General features: G+C 42.5%; 1 protein-coding gene across 1 annotated transcript in view; it reads right to left on the bottom strand.

Moving 5' to 3' along the window:
• DNM3 (dynamin 3) overlaps nt 1-20401 on the bottom strand; it is a 169533-nt gene that overhangs the window by 29705 nt on the left and 119427 nt on the right. The window contains exons 17-18 of the mRNA XM_054384182.1: nt 15507-15618; nt 11557-11568 (exon numbers count right to left, since the gene is read on the bottom strand). Coding sequence (XP_054240157.1) covers nt 11557-11568; nt 15507-15618 — 124 coding nt within the window. The remainder of the gene's footprint in view (nt 1-11556; nt 11569-15506; nt 15619-20401) is intronic.

Genomic DNA, 20401 nt, shown 5'->3' with positions numbered 1-20401 from the left:
GCTCTCTCAGCCCCAGAAGTTCATCCTACATGTTGATTAATAGTCAAACTATTAGAGCTTTAGCATGAAAAATTAACTATGCTTCAACTGAAGATTGCCTGTAGCTAATGATGCAGTGGAATGAACATTTTCATTCCAGCTAAACTATTCCTGTTGCTGTAAAAATAAAGAAATCCAATCCCGGGTTATGAAAAAGACTCCAAGAACTCTGCATACTTCTTGGTTTAAAATAATGCTATGCATTTTAACACATCTGTATATACGGGGTATGTAGTTACCTGGGAAGTCAGACACACATATGCTTACCTACATGGATAAGCAGAGTACAAAAATGAAGCGAGGCCAGGGAGTGAAGTTGGTGAGTACAACCTGCAATGTACAAGTGCATTACAGATACTGGATTCCAACCTCGCTATCTTAGGCTATCCAACCTATCTTAGGCTAAATAATAATAATAATAATAATGTAATAATAAAGAAAAAAACATGTCAAGGAAGTTCAAAGGTGTGTAGAGCATCTGCCTGGCAAGATTGCCTGACACAGGCAGGAGCTGCCTGGAGATCTCCCTGTGGTTCAGCCCCTGGCACCATCAGTTGGGCTTGAAATCAAAGGCAGTGGAAGGAGGTAATTAAAAGTGACTCTGCACCACTTGGCTGGCAACACCTGCTGCAGCCACTGAAAGAGAGTGGGAAAGGATTCAGGGCACGTGTCTCTCCAGCATCAGTGATTTCCATCATGGAAATACAGCACCTTACAGCTTTTACCTTTATGCCACCAAAGCCAAATATCAGCTTTTTAATTTCAGCAGATGAAAAGCAAACTCCAGTTCAGCTAATGTCAACAGCACATTCTCCCTAAGCCACACACGAGGGGCAGAGTTGAAAAGCACCGCAAGGTAGAAAGCTGAGAAGTGGAATGACACACAAATAGCTATTGCCACCAGCACTTCAGCTGGCTGGACCAGGGATTCTCAAGACTATGGAACTCAGAAAGGGTGCATGGAAGGCCATGAGGTTCAAACCATCCTGTTGGCTCCAGGAACAACTGTTAAAAGAAATGAAGAGGAAAGTCAGACGCCAGAAGGAGCAGAAGACACTGTGTTCCAACTCTGCCCAGCTGAAGGAAAGTTTATATAAAAACAACCACTTGGTTAGTGACTCATAAGGAAAGAATCCTGAAGCTTTCTTCAGGGAAACCCCAGTAAATAACATGTCTAAAAACACATGAAGATGGTATTGTCTGTTCCCTTGAAGCACTCAGTCCAAATGATAAAACCTTTGGCAGCAGAACAACCTGCTGAGTGCAGCTCTCTTTGGGAAACCCAAAATCCAGTACAAAACTGCTGTGGCTGTTTGCAAAGTCTGCCTCATTGCAGCTCTTGTATGGTGTGGCTAATGCAAACTGGGAAGAAATGTGCAGAGAACGCTTGTTGTGACAGCACTGGAGAGTGCTTCTCTGTTGGCTGCATGCAGTCATACTCTCAAGATGTATAAATGCCTGGATTTCAATCCATGCTGCCTCTTTTATACCCAAGTGCTATGGATTCAAATATCCTGCTGTGCTACACCCACAGAAACTGAAAGGAAAGCTCGCTGCAGGCACGACCCCTCTGGAATACCTTATCAGGCACACGTCAGGCTGCGCAAGAAATGGTACCCTGTCCAAAGGAGGCATGGATGGAACTTGTCATGCAGAACTGCTTTGGCTGTTAGGGTTTTTTCTTTAATTTTATTTATTTTTCTCTTATTTTTCTTTTTTTCATTTCTTTTTTTTTTTTTTTAAATTAGCACAACATTTTGGAAGCATCTTGTGTGTTTGTAAGCCTCTCCAGCAGAGAGACTATAAGTTCAGTTAAGTAAGTTCATAAAAATTAGAGAAATGACAGTGGTTGCCAAACAATGACCAGATCTGAACATCGTGATGCCTCAACTTGGACTGACTAAAAAATCCTCTGCTGTTGGAGATTGCAGGTAGGAATATTAACAAAAGCTTTCTGTGTCAAGCAGAACTTATGTTCTGTAGCAAAGCCACTTAGCTTTTGCAGATGTCCAGTAGGACAGAGTGGAAAATTGGTACCAACTTCTCAGTAATTTTACCTCCCTCTCTAATGAGTTTTTAGCTTGTTAAGAATGAATGTGTACATTTTAATTTGCACTGGAAGCCTCCCCTGCTCAAAGTTATTCCTTTTCATACTGAATGTGACTTGACTTAGTTTGTTCTGCTCCCCATATTTTCTCTTGCTGTAGATCCATAGCAGACTCCAGAAATTTTCCAGGGTATAGCCAGAAAGTTGTCAAGGCAAAGAGCTGAAGGTTGGAAGCATTGAAAAGCCGTTCCCAAGGGGCTGTGGAGTTACCATAGTAAAGCAGTGTTTTTACCAAAATGCTCAACAGAAAAGGATACCATTGATCATTGAACTGTGTTTTTCCATTGTCAGCTGGGGATTGAATCTGGAAGGAACAGGATATGTGGGACAATCTTTCAGGTATTTGTGACTACCTGTAAATTCTGGTAGACAGCTTACTGCTCTTCTATATATGATGGAATAAGTTTTATAAAAAGCTATGAAAGAGCAGCTTAAAGCCCACCAGCACTGAAGAAACAAGAGCTTCGCACAGACAAACTGCAGCTGCAAGTAACTGCTTTAAAACAGGAGCAGCTTTCAGGTCAGGAAAGCCACTCCAGCACCCAAAATGGAAGATTCAACCAGAAAGAGCACAGGCAGTAACGGCTTTGCCTGAAAACCCAGCAACACACTAAAGGGGAACAGGGCACACTGAGTAGTGCTGCATCCTTTTATCTTTCATGGGAGTTCTGGAGACTTACCAGAGAGCAGATGTGTGTTTAAGTGCCCCATTGTAAATTAGAGTTGCCTTGCTTTACTGTAATGCTGCCCACAGGCAATTACCCAGGAACCTGGCACACAGAACCAAGGACCAACTGTCTACAAAAGGAGAGTGAAGTAGTCTCCAGTCAATAGATCCAGATTTGGAAGGAAAAAGCACAGATTCCTAGAAACGCCTGCGGTTCCCCAGTGGATCACATCAGAAAGATCTGCATTTTGATGGGAAAATGTTGATACTTGTATAAACTAAAGAAAACCCCTTCACTGCACCTGAGCAAAGACACCAGGGACCTTTCAAAATACACATACACTCTCACTGTCTTGGGTAAAATCCTTGAAGCAAAAGGCTGGAGAACTTCATGACCACACTTACATCTGGCCAGTTCACAAGGATTACTGATTTTAAACCAGTGGCCAACTGATCCAACAAACCACTTGAGCAAATTCCCAGTGATAGTTTAAATTAAGAGCTTCCACCAGGTAAGGGCACACACTCAGATTCAGAGATCAGTTGAAGAGAGTTTGGTAAACAAGCACAACAGGAGAATTATTCACCACTTGTTCTTAAAAGACAGGCAGAAAGAAATCACTTCATACTCAAAAGATGTTAAAGACAGACAGCTAAAGACATCTTGCCAAGCCTACTCTAAACCACTCACAATACTGCTTTCTAGTCCTGAAGAGAGAGCTTCCATGGAAGAAATCATGCTCCTTCTTTACAGAATTCATTAGGGACAACACAATCCTAAATGCCATGACCTCTGCTAGTCAGAGCAGTGACAAACAGGTAGTTTGCCTCAAGAGCCTCCATTCCCAGAGGCACTCAATGGGTGGTAACAAATCGTTAACAAAACACACGCACACACAGGGCACTGCTCCCTCATTATCCATCCACTCTCTCATGCCATACTTTGACTGCAAGGAACCATCTTTTCACTCTAAGTTTGTAAAGTAGGATCCTGGTCCATAACTGTAGCTTCTAGACAAATAGTATCTATTCACAGTATTGAACCCAGCTGCTGGAAAGGCATCATGCTGTGCCTTACAAAAGAAACTGTGCAAATGAAATGGAACTAAATAAAAGAAATACGACATGGGGTAGAAATGACAGCCCCAGACAGACCATGCCAGCACTGGTTCTAGGAAAGGAGCACTTTATTTTAGCTGGACACTAATCAGCCTAGAGAAAGCATGGAAAAAACCAATGGTTCACAAAACCCATATAGCACTAAGGGCAACACACCCACTCACGATGAGTGCAAATTCTGCCTCTGGAAGTTAATGCCATTGCCTTCACTGTGCCCATCTTCCAACCTTTCCATGACCTGGATTGCTACCATTAAACCATTTCTGATCATGTGTGTTCACTCACCAGGTGAAGAGCAGCATACTGCAGGGCAGTGTAACAGAGAGCACACAGGGAGAGTTGGTATTTTCACGCTGTGGAAGACAGGTGAAGGATGAGCTTCCTAAAGCAAAAGCCTTGATTGTCATGATACCAAGGGCAACACAGGCAGTGCTAAGGACTGCAGACAGTGCTGTACTTTGTGCTCACTGTTAGCCTTAATATCAACATTGTAATTAGCAGTGAGTCCTTAAGCTGAAGCCATTGCTCTAGAAGGGAGGAAATCCCACAAATGAGGGTACAGTGGTTATTTGTATGTACTTATACAGACATACACTGACCCTCAAATAAACATACTAGCTCTGGTTCACGTGTAACCCCACAGCTCTGGACACCAACACATCTGAGGCTGCCTGCTGGTGTCACTCTTCATAGAGTCAGACTGCAAATAACATCAAAGCCCTCAGTTGAGGAACAGCAAGGAACTATGACCATAGAAATCCCTGATGCACAGAGCTGGCAGGAAAACTTCACATCTCTTGAGTCTTTGCAGCCACATCTCAGGTCACAGGTGATGCAAAAGACAGGCTGAGTGATTTGAGGATGCCTGACTGCATGCACCTGCAGAAGCAAATAAAAGGGTGGCCCCTGCCATTTTGCTCACTGCCTGAACAGCAGAGCAATATCCCTCAGCATTTCTTAGAAGATGCACTCCGAATCAGCCAGATAACCTTTAATGACGCTAATTTATGGTAAAGTAGTTGTTTCCAGACCATGGCCCTGAGCAACTACAGACTAATTGTACACCCTGTTTGTAGAACACAGCTAGGGCCAACTGCCCTGTAAGTGGAAAGGCTTCTATTCACTATATGGAGGTTCCTGGTTCCACTAGTAAATATCTAGGTCTGCAAATAAAGGTGAGTTTTAAACCACCCTACAGCTGAAAGCCAAATTACACTGCATAAGACTAATTTCAATTGCATCTTCCATGCTCTGGGTTAGTGTCTTTAGCAGACTTCCCTAAATGCCCTGTGGGTATGCTGCCACCCAGTACAGAAACTTCAACTGTTGGACAAGTCAAGATAACATGTGCAACAAATGTGACTGGAAAGTTTGATCTACTGCTTTGTAAAGGGTCTGGTATGGGCCTTACACTTGGTGTCAAACAGCTCATGATAATTTTGTCTACCCACCACAGAGCTTACACCTACCCAAATCACTTAATGTATGTTATTTTAGCTTAGTAGCACCATCAATGACATATAATTCTCTCTTTGAATTATAAGTAACTTGGTTATAAAACAGCAAAAGCAGAGGCTGAGTTTAAAAGGGAAAGAATGTAAAGGAAATGGAGTAAGATCACGTTTCTCAACTCCAAGAACAGAAGTCTTAGGAACAAAGGCATTAAAGTCACCACAGAAGCACACTGACTGAACACCACACAATGTGCATAGTGGGAAATCCCAGTTCTGCCAAATCAGTGCACACAGAATATCAGGTGTCACACAACACAACAAACAGAAGGACAGGGAAGACAGCAGTCAAAAGACACACAATGAAGCTGGGAAGCAGGTGGGACGAAAGCTGAGGGGTGACCACAGAACAGAAACCCGTGGGATCACGGAAGGAGAGTTACATGAGTGAAGAAAGCAGCTTCAAAATGCAGGATTTTACACACAGAATGCAGGACATGGGTCTGACTCGGCACATGGAAAGCAGTTATAGACCTATTTCCATGAAAAAAATGATAGGTAGGAAAGGCTAAAGTAATTCAGGATGAACTAAGTATCAAACTAGCGATCACATATGTTAGGTTTTGTCCAAAACAGAATCCAACAGCATCCAGTTTCTCCTGATCATCTTGTTTTCCCATATAAATCAGAAAAAAAGAAGTATCTGGCCATACACCAGCTGCCCTCCACCCTCATGTCCAATGACTACATTTCCTGTTGCACTGTAAATGCTATGGAAGGGTGAGTCTGGTGATGTTTTTGGCAGAAAAAAAAGTGTTTCAGATTTTTATTTACTCCCATGTACTACTTGGGAGTAGGTCTTTGCGCAATTCCTGCCTTAGGAGACAAGGCAGGTATGTTAGGATTGTCTTGAAGCCTCCTGCCACCTGTGACTGTGCTTCCCCTTCTGGCAGATGCCCCTCATGGGTAACCCCATACTGCTGCCCTGTAGCAGTCAGACCTTCCTGGCTGCTGCCATACTGGAGACACAGGCTGCAGGTATTAGCCTGGAGTCCAGAGCACCTTTGTGGCAGAGGCTGGTGCAGCACCGTCTAGAAGCACCTTTGCCCTCCACCAACCAACTCTCAGTGCTCATTGACCAGGGATGGAAAAGCATCCTTAAGAGACTGGACACCTTCACTACCTTTCACAGAGCAAACCTCACTGTCTGTCCAGAGCAGAGCTGACACACACGGTCCATGATCTGAAACTTCACAACCAGGCAGTTTTCACCTTTCTGTAGAGCTTCACTGAAATACCTCCCAGTGAAGTGGTTCAAAAATGAGCTGCATCAAAAAGAACAAAGAGCTTTAAAATATTTTCAATATGTGGATGGCTGGCCAAAAGCACAGTAAAGAGCCCACCATGAATACAGCTCAGAAATAAAAGATGTTTGCTCCTTTCTAAGTTTCCTGGAGTTTGCTTAACGTCAGCAGTGCCACTGAAGAGCAGAAATGTAAAGCCCTGGGACAGACACTGAACCCCCGACCCCTGCACAGGCAGTCACCAGCTTTGCCGGGACTGGTTTTGAAATCATTCAGTCCCTTAGCCTGCATCTTGTTACAGTCAGCACAACTGATGCAATATCATGAATGCCTTCCCCCACCCCCTCCCCAGCACATTTTTAACTCTCTCTTGCCAGTAAATATTTGACTCTTACAAGAATATAACCAGGGATCTGTTTCTTAGGGAATATTTGGGTTAAAGGGTTGCATCCAGTTTTTGTCTGAACCAGCAAATATCTAGGAGAACAAGAAAAGGGTTTTTATCGGAAATATTTGTTCATAGCCTTGAAAACAAAGAGTGAGGTTAGCAAGCAAGGGACTGAAAAGCAGCCTGCCATTTCCTTTCCTCCCTGGATGTCGGACGCCCAGCGTGTATGCGCATGCTCCCTCCCCTCCTTGCTCTGCCCCTTTACACTGTGACTTCCCTGGCAAGTTCAATTCTGTTCAAAGCAATGACTGGAGCACTGTCTATAAAATTATGGCATTTTTCCACTTAAAAAAATACATAAAGAAAAATTTAACACTTCTTCATTTAAAAGTTATTTTTAAACCTAGTTGGCCTGAAGCCCGTTTTAGTCATAACTCAAGTGGGTTCTTCTTTTCCTTCAACCCAGTGCCTCGCTTGTCTAAAAGATATTAGTTGGTTGGTTTGTTGAGGGTTTTCTTAACAAAACAAAAAAGATAAAAGAAAGCAAACCCAGTGAATGCACAGTTCACACTTCTGCCTACACTGTTTTACCCTTGGACATATCAGCAGTTGGCTTCTCAGCTTGCTGCTATGCCACAAACCCTAAGGAGTCTTTACTTGTTCTAGTTTACGAACCTAACTCCGACACAGCTTCCATCAACCCCAGAGCAGAAACACTTCCAGTTTGAATCTGGCTGGGACACTTATAGAGCATCAGCACAGCCAGTGACTGGCTGAGTCAGAGTTTATGTCTGGGAGCTAGTTGAAGAGCCTTCAGAAACATGGCTGAATCTGAATAAGAAAGCTTCAGAGCCTTATTACAACACAGAGGCACATATGGCTCCTGGCACTGTACCTGCAGGACATGTTAATAGCTAACCATGAAATAGATTCACTGAGAGAGATCTTGTCATGTAGGTAGGTAGAATGAGTATCCTGACTTAACTAAGTTCCCATTCTCCAGGACTGTCTCAAGAGACAGGAGGACATCTGGTCTTCCTAATGAAGGAGCTGATCTGGAATCTGGGTTTAGTAAAATTACCCTCCCTCAGAAAAGAAAAAGGAAAAAAAGAAAGACTTGAATCTAAGCAATTAATATGTCAGCAAAAAGTATTTTAAGGGCTAACATGCAAGCTGACCTGGCAGGGAAATATTTTCCTTCTCCTTTCAAAGGGAATTCTGTCTTCCTCAAGAGAAAATTCAAACTAAATTAAACGAACTGACTTTATATCCAGTGAACGTTCCCATGTGCAGTATTACCTGCACTGGGACAACTCTGCTAACTGAGATGCAAATACAGAATTTCCATACCTCGGTTCTGCATCTTTTGTAAAGTTTATCAGCAAGCAGAGTAATGAAAATCATAGCATCGTTAATACTGGAAAAGACATCATTAAGTCCAACCATAACCTAAATACCATATAAGAAATAATTAGAAAACAAGAACTTTGTAGTCACTTTACCCACAAAAAGTGATGCGATTTTTTTATTTTACATCTTGAATTTTCTCAAGCTCAGCATCAGTGTTGGATGCTTCAAATTAAGCAGAGATGATTGGCTAACTCAGGGCTTCAGGATGACACAAGAAAGGTGATTTTTTTTTTTTTTTTTTTATACTAAGGATTGTGTCACTGTGTGGGCTGGGGTTTGTTCCTGTTGTTCTGCTGCTTCAGTGCCTTGGGACATTTTGATGTCAAATCCCTAGGACATCATTTCTATCTAGTCTTTAACCTGGCAGTGTTAGCAGCATACTGAAGCTGGCCCTCATGAGAACGCCACAGGTTTTGCTGTGGTTTTCAAACAGCAGGCTCTGAAGGTCTGCTGTGGGGAGGAGTTTTTATTACCTTTTTTTTTTTTTTTTCAAAATGAGAGTGATGCAGATGCACAGGGGAGGAAGAAAATTCACAATGGTGGATTAAGACACTAGGCAGACTTCAACTCTTCTGTCTTCAGTATCTGGGCTGAGGATCTGTGGAATATTCCTCTCTTTCTGTGCAAGACTGCAGAGTGGAGTTCAGTTTTAATATTAGTAAGAAGAGGCTTGCCAACATGTGCTTGCTGAATGAGGTAGGTCTCCATTACCTCATTCCACACGACCCTTTTACAGATTTCATCCAACAAACCCTTTGTAGATATATTTATCTTCAACTGTGTGAGAAATCTCAATTACATTAATGACGGTAAAACAATATAAAGCAAAAATAAAAATTAGTAGTAGTCTGCTGACGATTATAAACCCTCTTCCCTTCCCCCACTTCTTAGGAACTCTTTAGTCCAATGTTTATTTTTACTTTTGCAAATGTAAGAGCGCAAAGCTGAAGGTAGTGGTAAAAAGCAGCCACCCTCTGAGTGGATGGGTAGGTAGAGGATTTTTACGTACGGCGTGATGCACAATACGAAAGCTACACCAGGCAGCAGTAGCAGGAGGGGTTCCAGCTCTGCTAGCTACCCAGTAAATGTGGACCAGGACAGGAAGGAAAGATTATGCAGCTTTGCCACATCACCATCCTCAATCTGCCTCAATCAATTTCTCTCTTCCTCCAACCTCTTCTTAAAAAAAAGTCTTCTCAGCTCTCAGGTTTAATAATTTCATTTTCCAGATCACTAGGTGCAGAAATGTCAGCAGGCAGCTGCAGGTTAATTCTGTCTAAAAGGGGTAATGCAAGCTCCAGAATCCAGCATGACTGACTTGTCTGAAAGAGAAGTGGGGGACGATGATACAGATGAGGATACAAGAATCCTTACAAGGAACTGGGTCCAAGGATCAGAATGGCTTTCTGGAGATTTCTTTTGGAGTTACCTTCTGGCTGACAGCCCAGGCCAGAGGGAAAACATTTTTGAACCTACAGGAAGAATTGCCCTTTGCTCAGAGTAAAAGAAGAGCTAACAGCTCCCCCAGGCCTCACACATCACAGGTCTCCCCTGCGCTTACTTATGGAAGCAACTAACTCTATGTCAGGTACCACCAGTTGTGTCCTCCCTGGCATGCCTCACAGCTCAGTCTCCAGAGAACAGAGCTGATCCATGCAACTCCTGCCTTCCAGACTGTTTCTGCCAGCCCCAAGAGCTCTTTGGTGCCCCATCTGTGCCCACTTCCCTTGACAGAGCATCTACAGTCTAATGTCTCTCCTCTGGAGATCAGCTCACCACCCGCCGCAGCAGCAAAGCCTTAAGTCAGCATATCATAAAGCAATGTTCTCAACACTACCTTGACGTTTTAGTGTACACAGTCAACATTTACATTTCACTCTGCCTCCTGTGTAAAGTCCCTCTTTCCATGCCATCAACACACCACTTCTTTTAACACCACCCTGCCCAACACTAAGAGACCCTTTTCTCATGCAAGCCAACAAAATGGAAGATTTTTCAGTGCTTCTGAGCACCACATGGAGATGGAAGTGGTCCCAAAGTCTTAAAAATACAAAAATTGAAAGCAGACAAAATTCCACAACCTTCAGGATGTTTAAAACCTATGTGACTCTTTCCCAAATACCCAAGAAATGCTTCAAGCTCACAATGAGATGCTCCAGGCAGTTATTCAGGGGTTACTTTCAACACTGTCTCTGAGGTGTCTTGATGCTCCAGATATATCTTCTTACGGGTTAATATACCAAAACAGGAAGAAGGGGGGAAGGAAGGCAGCACAAAAGCTGTATAACTTCTTTCCATGGTATGACAAACTCTCTCTGCATCATACTCCAAAGTGTGGGATGTGCAATTTCCATTCTTAAGCTCAGTAAAAATGGCATCAAAAAGTTCTAACCCTGGGAACTGTTTGATTGTTAGTTTATCAGAACAACATCAGCAAAACTCTTTTTATGTGCTGCTTACTTTCAAAAAAAACCCCAACCATGCATATTTCAGTTCTCTCGCTCTACACCCCACACCCTTCTGCTGCTGTCCAGCTGGAACACATCAGGGGTCTAGAAGCCAAGTCAAATGTTGACCCCACCCTCCTCCATCCATTTTAAGGCACCTTCAAAGCCAGTACACTGATCTAGTTCAGCTTAGCCAACAACGCCAGCAAATCTGTTATTTAAGACTTTAGTGCTGGGTTTTTATAACTACCCATTAATACAAGCTTTGATGTATGGTCAAAAAATCCAGCTGTAATGAGTTTCATCAGACTGTAATAACCCTTCCTCAGAAGGCCTTTATTATTATACCTTCATAATCTTGGGTCCCAATATCGTTTTATAGAATCATTCTTGCTGAACCGCCTTAAAGAAATAACACTCAGCAACACTTAACACATCTCCTTCCCTGAAATTAAAGGAAAGGGCCAGTAATAGTTTTCTAGAAGATGCTTTTGCACCTAGATTTTAATAGGGTTTGCTGTTCAGAGGATGCAGGCAATAGCTGTGTGAACTAAAAGCCAAACCAACTTTCCTGACAAAACCCTTGAGACAGGATACGAAAGGATTTTGTAAAAGGCAACTTACTCTGTTGTTCCCCTTTGCAGCAGGGAGGAAAGAGGGGGGAAAAAGAAGAAACATTAGATACATTAATTTTGCATGCATTCAGTCTAAGTCATACAGCTCTGGAAACAGCTCAGACCAAATGAGGAACTGACTCAAAGAACATTCACTGAATCCTGTAGTTAGACAGCTTCCAGGGGAGCACACAACACTCACAAAGGATTTAAAATGTTAGGCAAAGCTGTAAATTCTCACTGCTTTTCAAAATTTCCTCTCTATACAAACATTCCCATTCCACTTTTGCTTCCTTTCTGTAAATCAGGAGCAGCTCCTGGGAAGTCAGTGGACACTAACACATGGCAGAAGAAAATGAGGCCTGAAATAATTGAGGGTTGGGATGGAAGCCAGAGGGATTTTGGTGCACTCGTAAGTTGCAGTATGCAAAGCAAGCCACTGAACATGTCTGCTCACCCTTGCAGGACAGCCACTCCCCACAATGTGCCAATGCATGGAAAGTTACATGATTCAATGCTTTTTAAAAAGCAAATATTGAACTTTTAGATTAATAATAAAGAGAAGGAGGAGATGGCATTAGGGGAGAGAGGAAAAGGAATGGATGGTGCTAGCAAGGTAAAGTGTGCAAAGCAAGTTATGGCAAACATCTGTGCTGTTCTTTTTTTTTTTCTTAATTGTGAGTTTTGCCATGAGCTGGCATGAACAGTGCATATTATACAGTGGGAAGTCAGCCAAAGTAAACACCAGCCTACAGTTGAGAAATACAGGCTGGAAAAGTTAGTCACAAAGTTGTAGTCATTTTTAAAAAAGGAGGCTTTTGGATGCATCAGTCCAGAAAGCCAGCAGGAAAGTCAGCTGGCAAATGGATATCCTGTTCCAAAGTGAACTGGCCACAGTGTGATTTGTATCAAGCAAAGTGACTTGCATATGCATTGGAAAAATAAAAACACTGATTCATTGCTATCTGGGTAGCTGTCAAACCCCACATCTTGACAAAGGCAGATCTCCTGGGGGAAGGAGGTGATTTGGCAAACTGTAGAAGTGTGGGGCTCGTGGAGCAACACTGAGGGGTGATTAAAGATAGTTAACAAGAGAGCAAAACGTATGAACATGAGTGTGCATCCCCAGGTGTGGAAGGGCAGGGAAGGCAGGCAAAACAAAGTAAGGAAAGGGAGGAATGGACTGATAGCTGGTCTTTAATTTTTAATAAATTAATAAGATTCATTTAGGATAAAAAAAGAAAAATTAAGGATCTGCAACCTTGGACTTAGCTAACAGGATTAAATTAGTAATACAGACTTCACATTAGCAACAGTAAGCACTGAGCTCCATTATTACTCTGCTCACACAATTTTAAGCAGCACTACTAAAAAAAAAGCATCAGCAAAACTGATATTTCTTAGTTGAGAGATTTGCCCCTGGTGAGAATTCAGAAGAAATCTCTTCAATTCAGTGAGTTTTTCCTGCCGCTGCAGAAGGAACACAGCTAAGGGCAACTGCGTTGGGTTTTACATCAGTGTCCTTGTACGTGGGCAGCAGAACTGTTGCTGAAAGCACACAGCTTGGGTTCCAAACTGCAGGCTGCTCACACTGCTCTGGCAGTTACAGACGGCAGGCAGCCTCACCACTGCACTACTCCAGCTTTACAGCACTACTCGTCTATTTTTCATGTCTAAGCGGTAATTTTCCTAATCCTGGTGCCAAAACCTTGGACACTCAAAGTTACCAGCTGTGACTTGCACATGAAAAAGAGCAAGAAGGTCTGTCTGGAAGGGACTAGGGTTCCTCTTTGCCTTTTTGACTGCAGGGTTGCAAAGCTGTGGGGAAGCACTGAAGTAAACGCAAGTTGCGGCCATTTCCTGGCAGTCTCTTACACTGAAACATTGTCTCTCTATCTTTGAAGGAAAATAAAAGGCTGGGGGAGATGTTCTAAAACTATCACATATTGTAAAGAAGGTATGAAACTGCAGAGAAGGAACAGGATTTTAAAGAAACTCTGCTGATTTTTATTTGAGTTCCACTAGAGCTTTCAGGGTACCCTGGGCCCTGGAGCTTTTGCTCTGCAAAATTCAGTACTTTAATACCAGACTTGCAGTCCACATTTGGAATTCCAGTCCTGTAAGAATGAAGTGCTTTGCAAGACTAGAGTGGCATCAAGCATCTTTCCTGAACAGCTTGATAGACTACGGGGTGAATGCCAAACTGCAGGGGTTGGGAACAATAATATCCACTCTTTTTGCAATGTAAAGAGAATTCCAGCTCAAAGGAGAACTGAATTTTTAATCCCTTCTCCCTTTCAAGGAAGTCTCTTATCTTGTATCTAAGACTCCTTTGACAGACCAACTTTAAACAAAAACAATTCTTAATAAACATATTTTGAATACAAAATACTTTGGGGGGGGGGGAACAGAAAGACAGAAGTTTAGAAATCCAACTAGTCTGTCTTATTTGAAGATAAAGTAACAGATACACAAATATGATAAACATGTCACAGAATACAAGGTTAAACCAGAGGCAGCAACAGACTTTCATTATTAAAACCTGAGCAGGAAAAGAAACCAACAACACAGTATTTTGTTCCTAGTAATTAATTAGGTAACCTCTTGTAACTTACCCTTGCAAAATGCCTTCTGATGGCTTTAGGTAGGAACTGATCTACCTGGGCAGGCAACATACTGAAGAGGCACCGATTTTTTTAATCTTTTATTATTTAAAAACAAAGTCTTAGACATCTGATAGGTCTTCTGCTTAATTAGTATTTTAAGCATTCTTAAAACATGATTAACATCATTACTGTTCATTAGGGAATTGGGGAATGCAGAAGTTCAAGGACTCTCTGATTTATCTTCTGACGGTAGCCTTGAAATTCAGTATGGTGAGTGGAAGGTAATGGTTGTTTGCTTAAATAGCAGCCAGAGGAAATGCAGACAGAATTAGACTGGAAGCCATGGAGGTGTCACAAATGTAAGGGAAATACAAGGAAGGGAAAGATGGAAAGATAGAAGACAGCTTGACTCAACCCTTCCCGTAGAAAACAGGCAGGAAGAGCAGCCAATTCCATAAGATCCAAGCATCACCTCTCCAAAGAGATCTGCTGAAGGAATCTAGTGGATCAGCAGACTTAAGGAAAGGTGAAGCATGCATTACAGAAATTTTCAAAAGAAACATCCATATAACATAGAGACTCCTCAAGTCTTCTCTATGGACACAGCTCCTCAAACCTTTACTTGAGATTAAATACCAAAATAACTAAGTCCAAAAAATATGAAAAGGTAGTTTGGCATATTCAGGTTCTCAGCTTCTGTCCTTTCTGCTAAATTAATAGAGGCTTCTTTTACTGTTTCCTGTTGAATTTGCTCTGCATGATGATTAGATGAGTGAAATTGCCTTTGGAAAGGTTTAGCATGTGTTTCATACACAAAACCCACGCAGCAGATCAATAAAATAAATATACATTGTTGCCTGGAATGCTTCTGTCACTTCTGCCATGCAGAGCTTCAGGCAATAAACTCTTTAAAGCACATCCTTACCCTACAAGATGGTGACAGAAACAATGAAGCTCATGAAATCCCAAGTTGCTCAATAGTTTTACTACACAGATCCAGTGAAAAATGCTTTGGAAGGTTTGGATTGTTTTGTGTTTGGTGGTGGTGGTGGGTTTTGGTTGGTTGGTTTCAGTGAGGGATTTTGGTGGGGTGGGGGGGTGCTGTTTGTTTGTCTGGTTTTGCCTGTTTGATTTGGTTTGATTTAGTTTGAGGGGGTTTTTTAATATTGAGTCTTGATATGCTAATTGATCCTAAAATATTTTATCATGAGTATTTCAAAAGCAGCAGAGCAGAAGGGCAAGGCCACCATTTCTTGAGCTATCTGCAGAGACTAGCCTGTTCCCAGAGGACCTGAGGGTTTGTTCTGACTCACGGGGAGCAGCTACTGGAGCAGCACTGAGCTGTTCAACTTACTGCAGATTTGTCAGGATAGACACCAGCTCGCAGCAGAGATGCCTTCCAGCTATCCACCTCCTCTTGAGAGTCGCAGGCGAGCTCGAGGAAACGGTAATCCTTGTAAACATTCCTAGAACAAAGAGCACCACACTGTAAAAGTAGCATTTGGCTGCACTCTAGCATGCACACAACATTTTAAGTTTAAAATCCTCCGGGATCACAAATTACTTGGTGATTGTTTTGGACAAGAGATTTTATGGGAGAGGTGCTTGTTTCATAATTACATGGAGTACTTAAATATATCTTAGAATACTACAGCACCACTCTGGAAAGAATAACCATCTGAAAGCACCATGAAATGACATTAAATCAAGTTGTCCAGCTTTTGCCAAACTGGAGGACTTTTAAGAAAATAAAGGCTGTTATGGTGCAGAGGACAAACACATTAAGACACGCCAAGAAAACCTCCTGTCTTGTGACTGATTGCTACAGGAACCAATAAATAGCAAAAGAATAAATGATGCAGCTTTTTCTCATGCCAAGTCCTTTTGTTGAATTTGATACCCTTCGTAGCTTTCAGGCATCCTCAGGGGAAAGCAAACAATGCTAATCAGGTATTTTAAACAAGCAAAACACACCTCTGCTGCCTGCTGTCATAGCAAGAATACTGGGACATGTTTAAATTACACCTCTCACAGGTAATTCACATAGACAGACACAGGGAATCACTTCATGGGAGAAGAGAGAAAGGAGGAAAAATATGTCTGTAGGAAGGTGGCACTTGTAAGCTCTCCAATAAACAGAATAGATTTTTGCCTTCATGGTTTAGCCATCAGTTTCTGAATTCAAATTCTATGTACAGACCAGACAGCTATAAAGGTGTCAGCTAACAGCTCTTTCAGGGGAAAGTCCACAAGCTTAGCTGACAAAGGTTAGGAAACCACATTTTGCTAGATCTTAACAGCTACACAAGGATCAATCTTCCATCACAATAAGACTGTTTTCTTTCCTTAGCAAGCTGTGGAGAAGAGGGAGTGGGAGTGGAGAGAGAGATTGATGGAGATCACTTAACTGTCAAAGACAGCAAGGAGGATGGATTCTTTGGTTTCATTGTGCACCTACAGAGGTCATTTCTGCCCTTTGTTCTGAGAAAATCAAACTGAAAGCAATATTGACCCAGGAAACAAAGCTATTATTATCACTGCCTAGACAACTTTCTTTGGCACGCAGGGATTGGGTGGGATTTCACCATCACGCTGCTGGAGTGCAACCAAACTGATGGAATTCCCATTCCGGAAGCACTTCTCCCTTACTGACGATGCCGCTAGACAGCTCCTAGACTTGCTTTTTAGGGACAGTCTCAGGAAACAGATAAAAACCAGGTAGGGGAATTGTACCTGAACAGTAAGTATTCATGCCTGAGCATGAAGCAGACATGACACCTAATCATTAAATTACCAGCTGTCAAATCACAGCATGACAATCAGCAAAGCCACCTCTGAACAGAGGCAAATCAGGTATTGCTAGCAGGCTTATGGACTGCATTCAAAACTGCAAAGAATAAAGGACATACCCAGATTTCCTTTCATTGGTGATGCAATTCTCACCAATTTTAGTGGCTACCTCTAAGCAGCCAGGCAGGTGTGCTCAGAGCCTGGCTCTCACTGCTCCTTGCAAGCATTCAGATTGAAGATGCCACCAGAACATGCTTCAGTGATGCTCAGGGCAACCAGCACACCTGTGCTTCCTTCCCAGGCCAGCCCACAAAGGGACAAAGAGATACTGAAGGGTCAGGTCTCACAGGCTAGGCTAAACCATTGACAGTATGAATGATTAAAAGCTCTACAGAGTTTTACTTTTTTTTTTTTTTTAATTGATAAGAAATGCAAAATTAAACCTTTTTTTCCCCTGACTCCAAACGTACTGATCCTACCTTAAGACAAATAATAGCCTGGACAAGGTCTTCTGATGCCATTCTCTGAAAGTGGTGACAAACCATTGGAACTTTATTCAGTTTGGAATATTTTGGAACTCCAAGTCAACATTTACTAAACAAAACAAAGAACTCAAAAATATAAAGAGAAGTGAAATTAAATGGGGGGGGGTGGGGGGGGGGCGGGGGGGAAGCTTTAATTTATTGTTAGAAGAAACTTTTAGTGAGATAAGATTTTTGGCTAAGTTAAGTAAGCAGCTATAACTCTGAAGAACTAGGAAGCTGCAATGGGTACTCTCAGGAAAGATGACTAAAAATAACAACAGAGCAAATAAAGACTGTGAAACATTACGTTAGGGAAGTTCCAGAAAGACTTATCTACAAGAGTAAACCAACATGACACCAGCTTGTGAAAATGTTTTTTCAGGACTATCATGTTATATACTAAACCTTTTGGCATTTTGTGACTTGCTGCATCAAGCATAGCTGTTGAAAAAGGGATCTCAGCCCATCGCTTTGAGCACATGGGAGCTAGCGGTCACGGCATCACAGAATTGCCAGGGCTAGAAGGGACCTCAAGGAGCATCCAGTTCCAATCCCCCTGCCATGGGCAGGGACACCTCACACTACAGCAGGTTGCTCACCATATCCAGCCTGGCCTTAAAATCCTTGAGGGATGAGGCTGCCACCACCTCCCACAGTCCCATGTTCCTCTCTCCCTGTCAAGACTTTGCATAGGTCTAGGGACACCTTATGGCCAAGCAGCTGATGTCTACAGCTCTGCCAGGCCCCTCCTACCTGCAGTATCTGAGAGCTCTACTCTTCTGGTGTAGCTACCCCATCACCATCACCAGAGACACATTTCAGCATAAGTGAGGAACTGAAGGACACACACACTGAGCCAGAATTTGTGGGAAGCTTACAGGAGGGCGGGAAAATGGATGCTTGTCTCCCAAATTAGCTCCCTTGCTTCCAAACTTCCTTTGCCATTCTTTCTTCCAGAGAAGCTCATAGGCACAGGAATTTTTTAAAAGAAAAGAAAAAAGCCAAAATGACTTCTGAAAAGAGGGTGTCCTTTTCCTGTTACCAGTGGCATGTTACTCCAACACATTAGCATGTTTTACTCATTAGGAATCCACTGGCATCTCATGGAAAGCTATAAAAGCCTTCTTGAAAAAAAGTCATATTTTCTGGGTTGTTCTCTCTCCCACTTTTCTTGATGAAGGTATCAGCACAGAAACAGTTACCAGTCGATCCTCACCTACTTGCTCCATATGGGATACAGTGAAGTCATGTTTTCATTGTCATCTCTGTAACATCTAAGTGGGATGTTATGCATCAATGAGAATGATATAATACAGGATACCAAGAAGCAAAAAGGTGAACTCTCTGCAATACAGATCTTGCTGATATTCAGGCATCTTTAAATCTAAGGGACTGCAGAAATAAAACAGACACAGTAAATGGGAACATGCCTAGAGGTACAACTTGTGTGCAGTATTTCCCTTGAATCATAGAATCACAGAATGCTCTGGGTTGGAAGCGATCTCCAAAGCTCCAAAGTCAGCAGGGGAATCCTCCACTAGATCAGGCTGCCCAGAGCCCTGTCCAGCCTCACCTTGAATATCTCCAGGGAAGGGGCCCCAACCACCTCCCTGGGCAGCCTGGTCCAGGGTTCCACGACCCTCATGGTAAAGAACTTATTCCTAACATCCAACCTAAACCTGCCCTTCTCTAGTTTGAAGCCCTTGCCCCTGGTTCTGTCACTGCAGGCCTTTGCAAACAGTCTCTCTCTATATCCTTTGCTATTAGGTCTCCCCAGAGCCTCCTCTTCTCCAGGCTGAACACCCCCAGCTCCCCTAGCTATGTCAGTGTGAGCTGCAATTTCCCCCCCCCCCACCGACAATAACCAGGCTAGCCCAGTCTGGAAGCAAATGAAAGCTGTATTTACAGGCAGAATCTACAATCTACGATGAAATGCAATAAATATGTACAAATAGACACTGTTCACAACATTTACAAATATATACAGTCAACAGAAAAGCACAACCGATCTCCCTTTGCTTCCCCCCAAAGGGGACCCTTCCCAAAGGGGCCTCTCTCCCAGGAGCTTCCCCCCCAGACCCCTCTGGACAGAAAGCAGAGTTAGTTAAAGCAGAGAAATTGTTAACTTAGCTCGTCAAAGTCAGTGTGTGTTATATTCCACCAGAAGAGAAGAAGAAACAGCAGCCAGACAGCCCAGCAACTGCCCCCACTGCAGAACGCAGAATGTGCAGAGTGCCCACTTTGTTTTGGGTAATAGTTCTTAAACATTTCTATCTATCCAATGGAAGTGTTTAGAACAATCAGTATTTTGATTCCTTACACCCAATAGCGACTTATTTACACTCTTTCGCTTTCTCTGTTTGAACTTTGCAAAGGAAAATTAAAAAGACAGTTTCAAACCATCACAGTAGCAGAGCTGCTCCAATCCTGATAATTTTTATGGCCCTCCTCTGGGATCTCTCCATCAGAGAGAGAATCTGTCCTTCCTACATTGAGGACTCCAGACCTGCACACAGTACTTGGGGTGAGGTCTCACCAGAGCAGAGCAAAGTGAGTATTTATCATTTCTAAAATGTGAACACAAAGCAGGGAAGCCATGTGCAAGCTGCATGCATGTACCACATCTACCTCTGTTGCTTTCTCTCTGAGACTCATCATCATCATAATTTAATAGCCTGAACAGTACATGAAAATGTATCTGCAATGGCATGACTGAAAATTAACATAACACAAAAGGTTAGCATTTCTCATGTGCAGATTTAATTATACTCCAGGTAAATAAACCTCAAGAACTGCATTCCACAGGGAAAAATCAAATAAACTCAAACCTCAATAACAACAAGAAAGCCAAAAACCCCAACATAATTGTTTATGGGGACAAAAAGGCAATTGGACTAAAAGCAGCATTTCCAGTTCTGAAATAGTTCCTCCCTCA

The sequence above is a fragment of the Indicator indicator genome, chromosome 10 (genome assembly GCF_027791375.1).
Source record: "Indicator indicator isolate 239-I01 chromosome 10, UM_Iind_1.1, whole genome shotgun sequence".
NCBI classification, from domain to species: Eukaryota; Metazoa; Chordata; class Aves; order Piciformes; family Indicatoridae; genus Indicator; species Indicator indicator.
The sequence above is the reverse complement of the archived record's forward strand: the minus strand, read 5'-3'. Positions and strand labels throughout refer to the sequence as shown.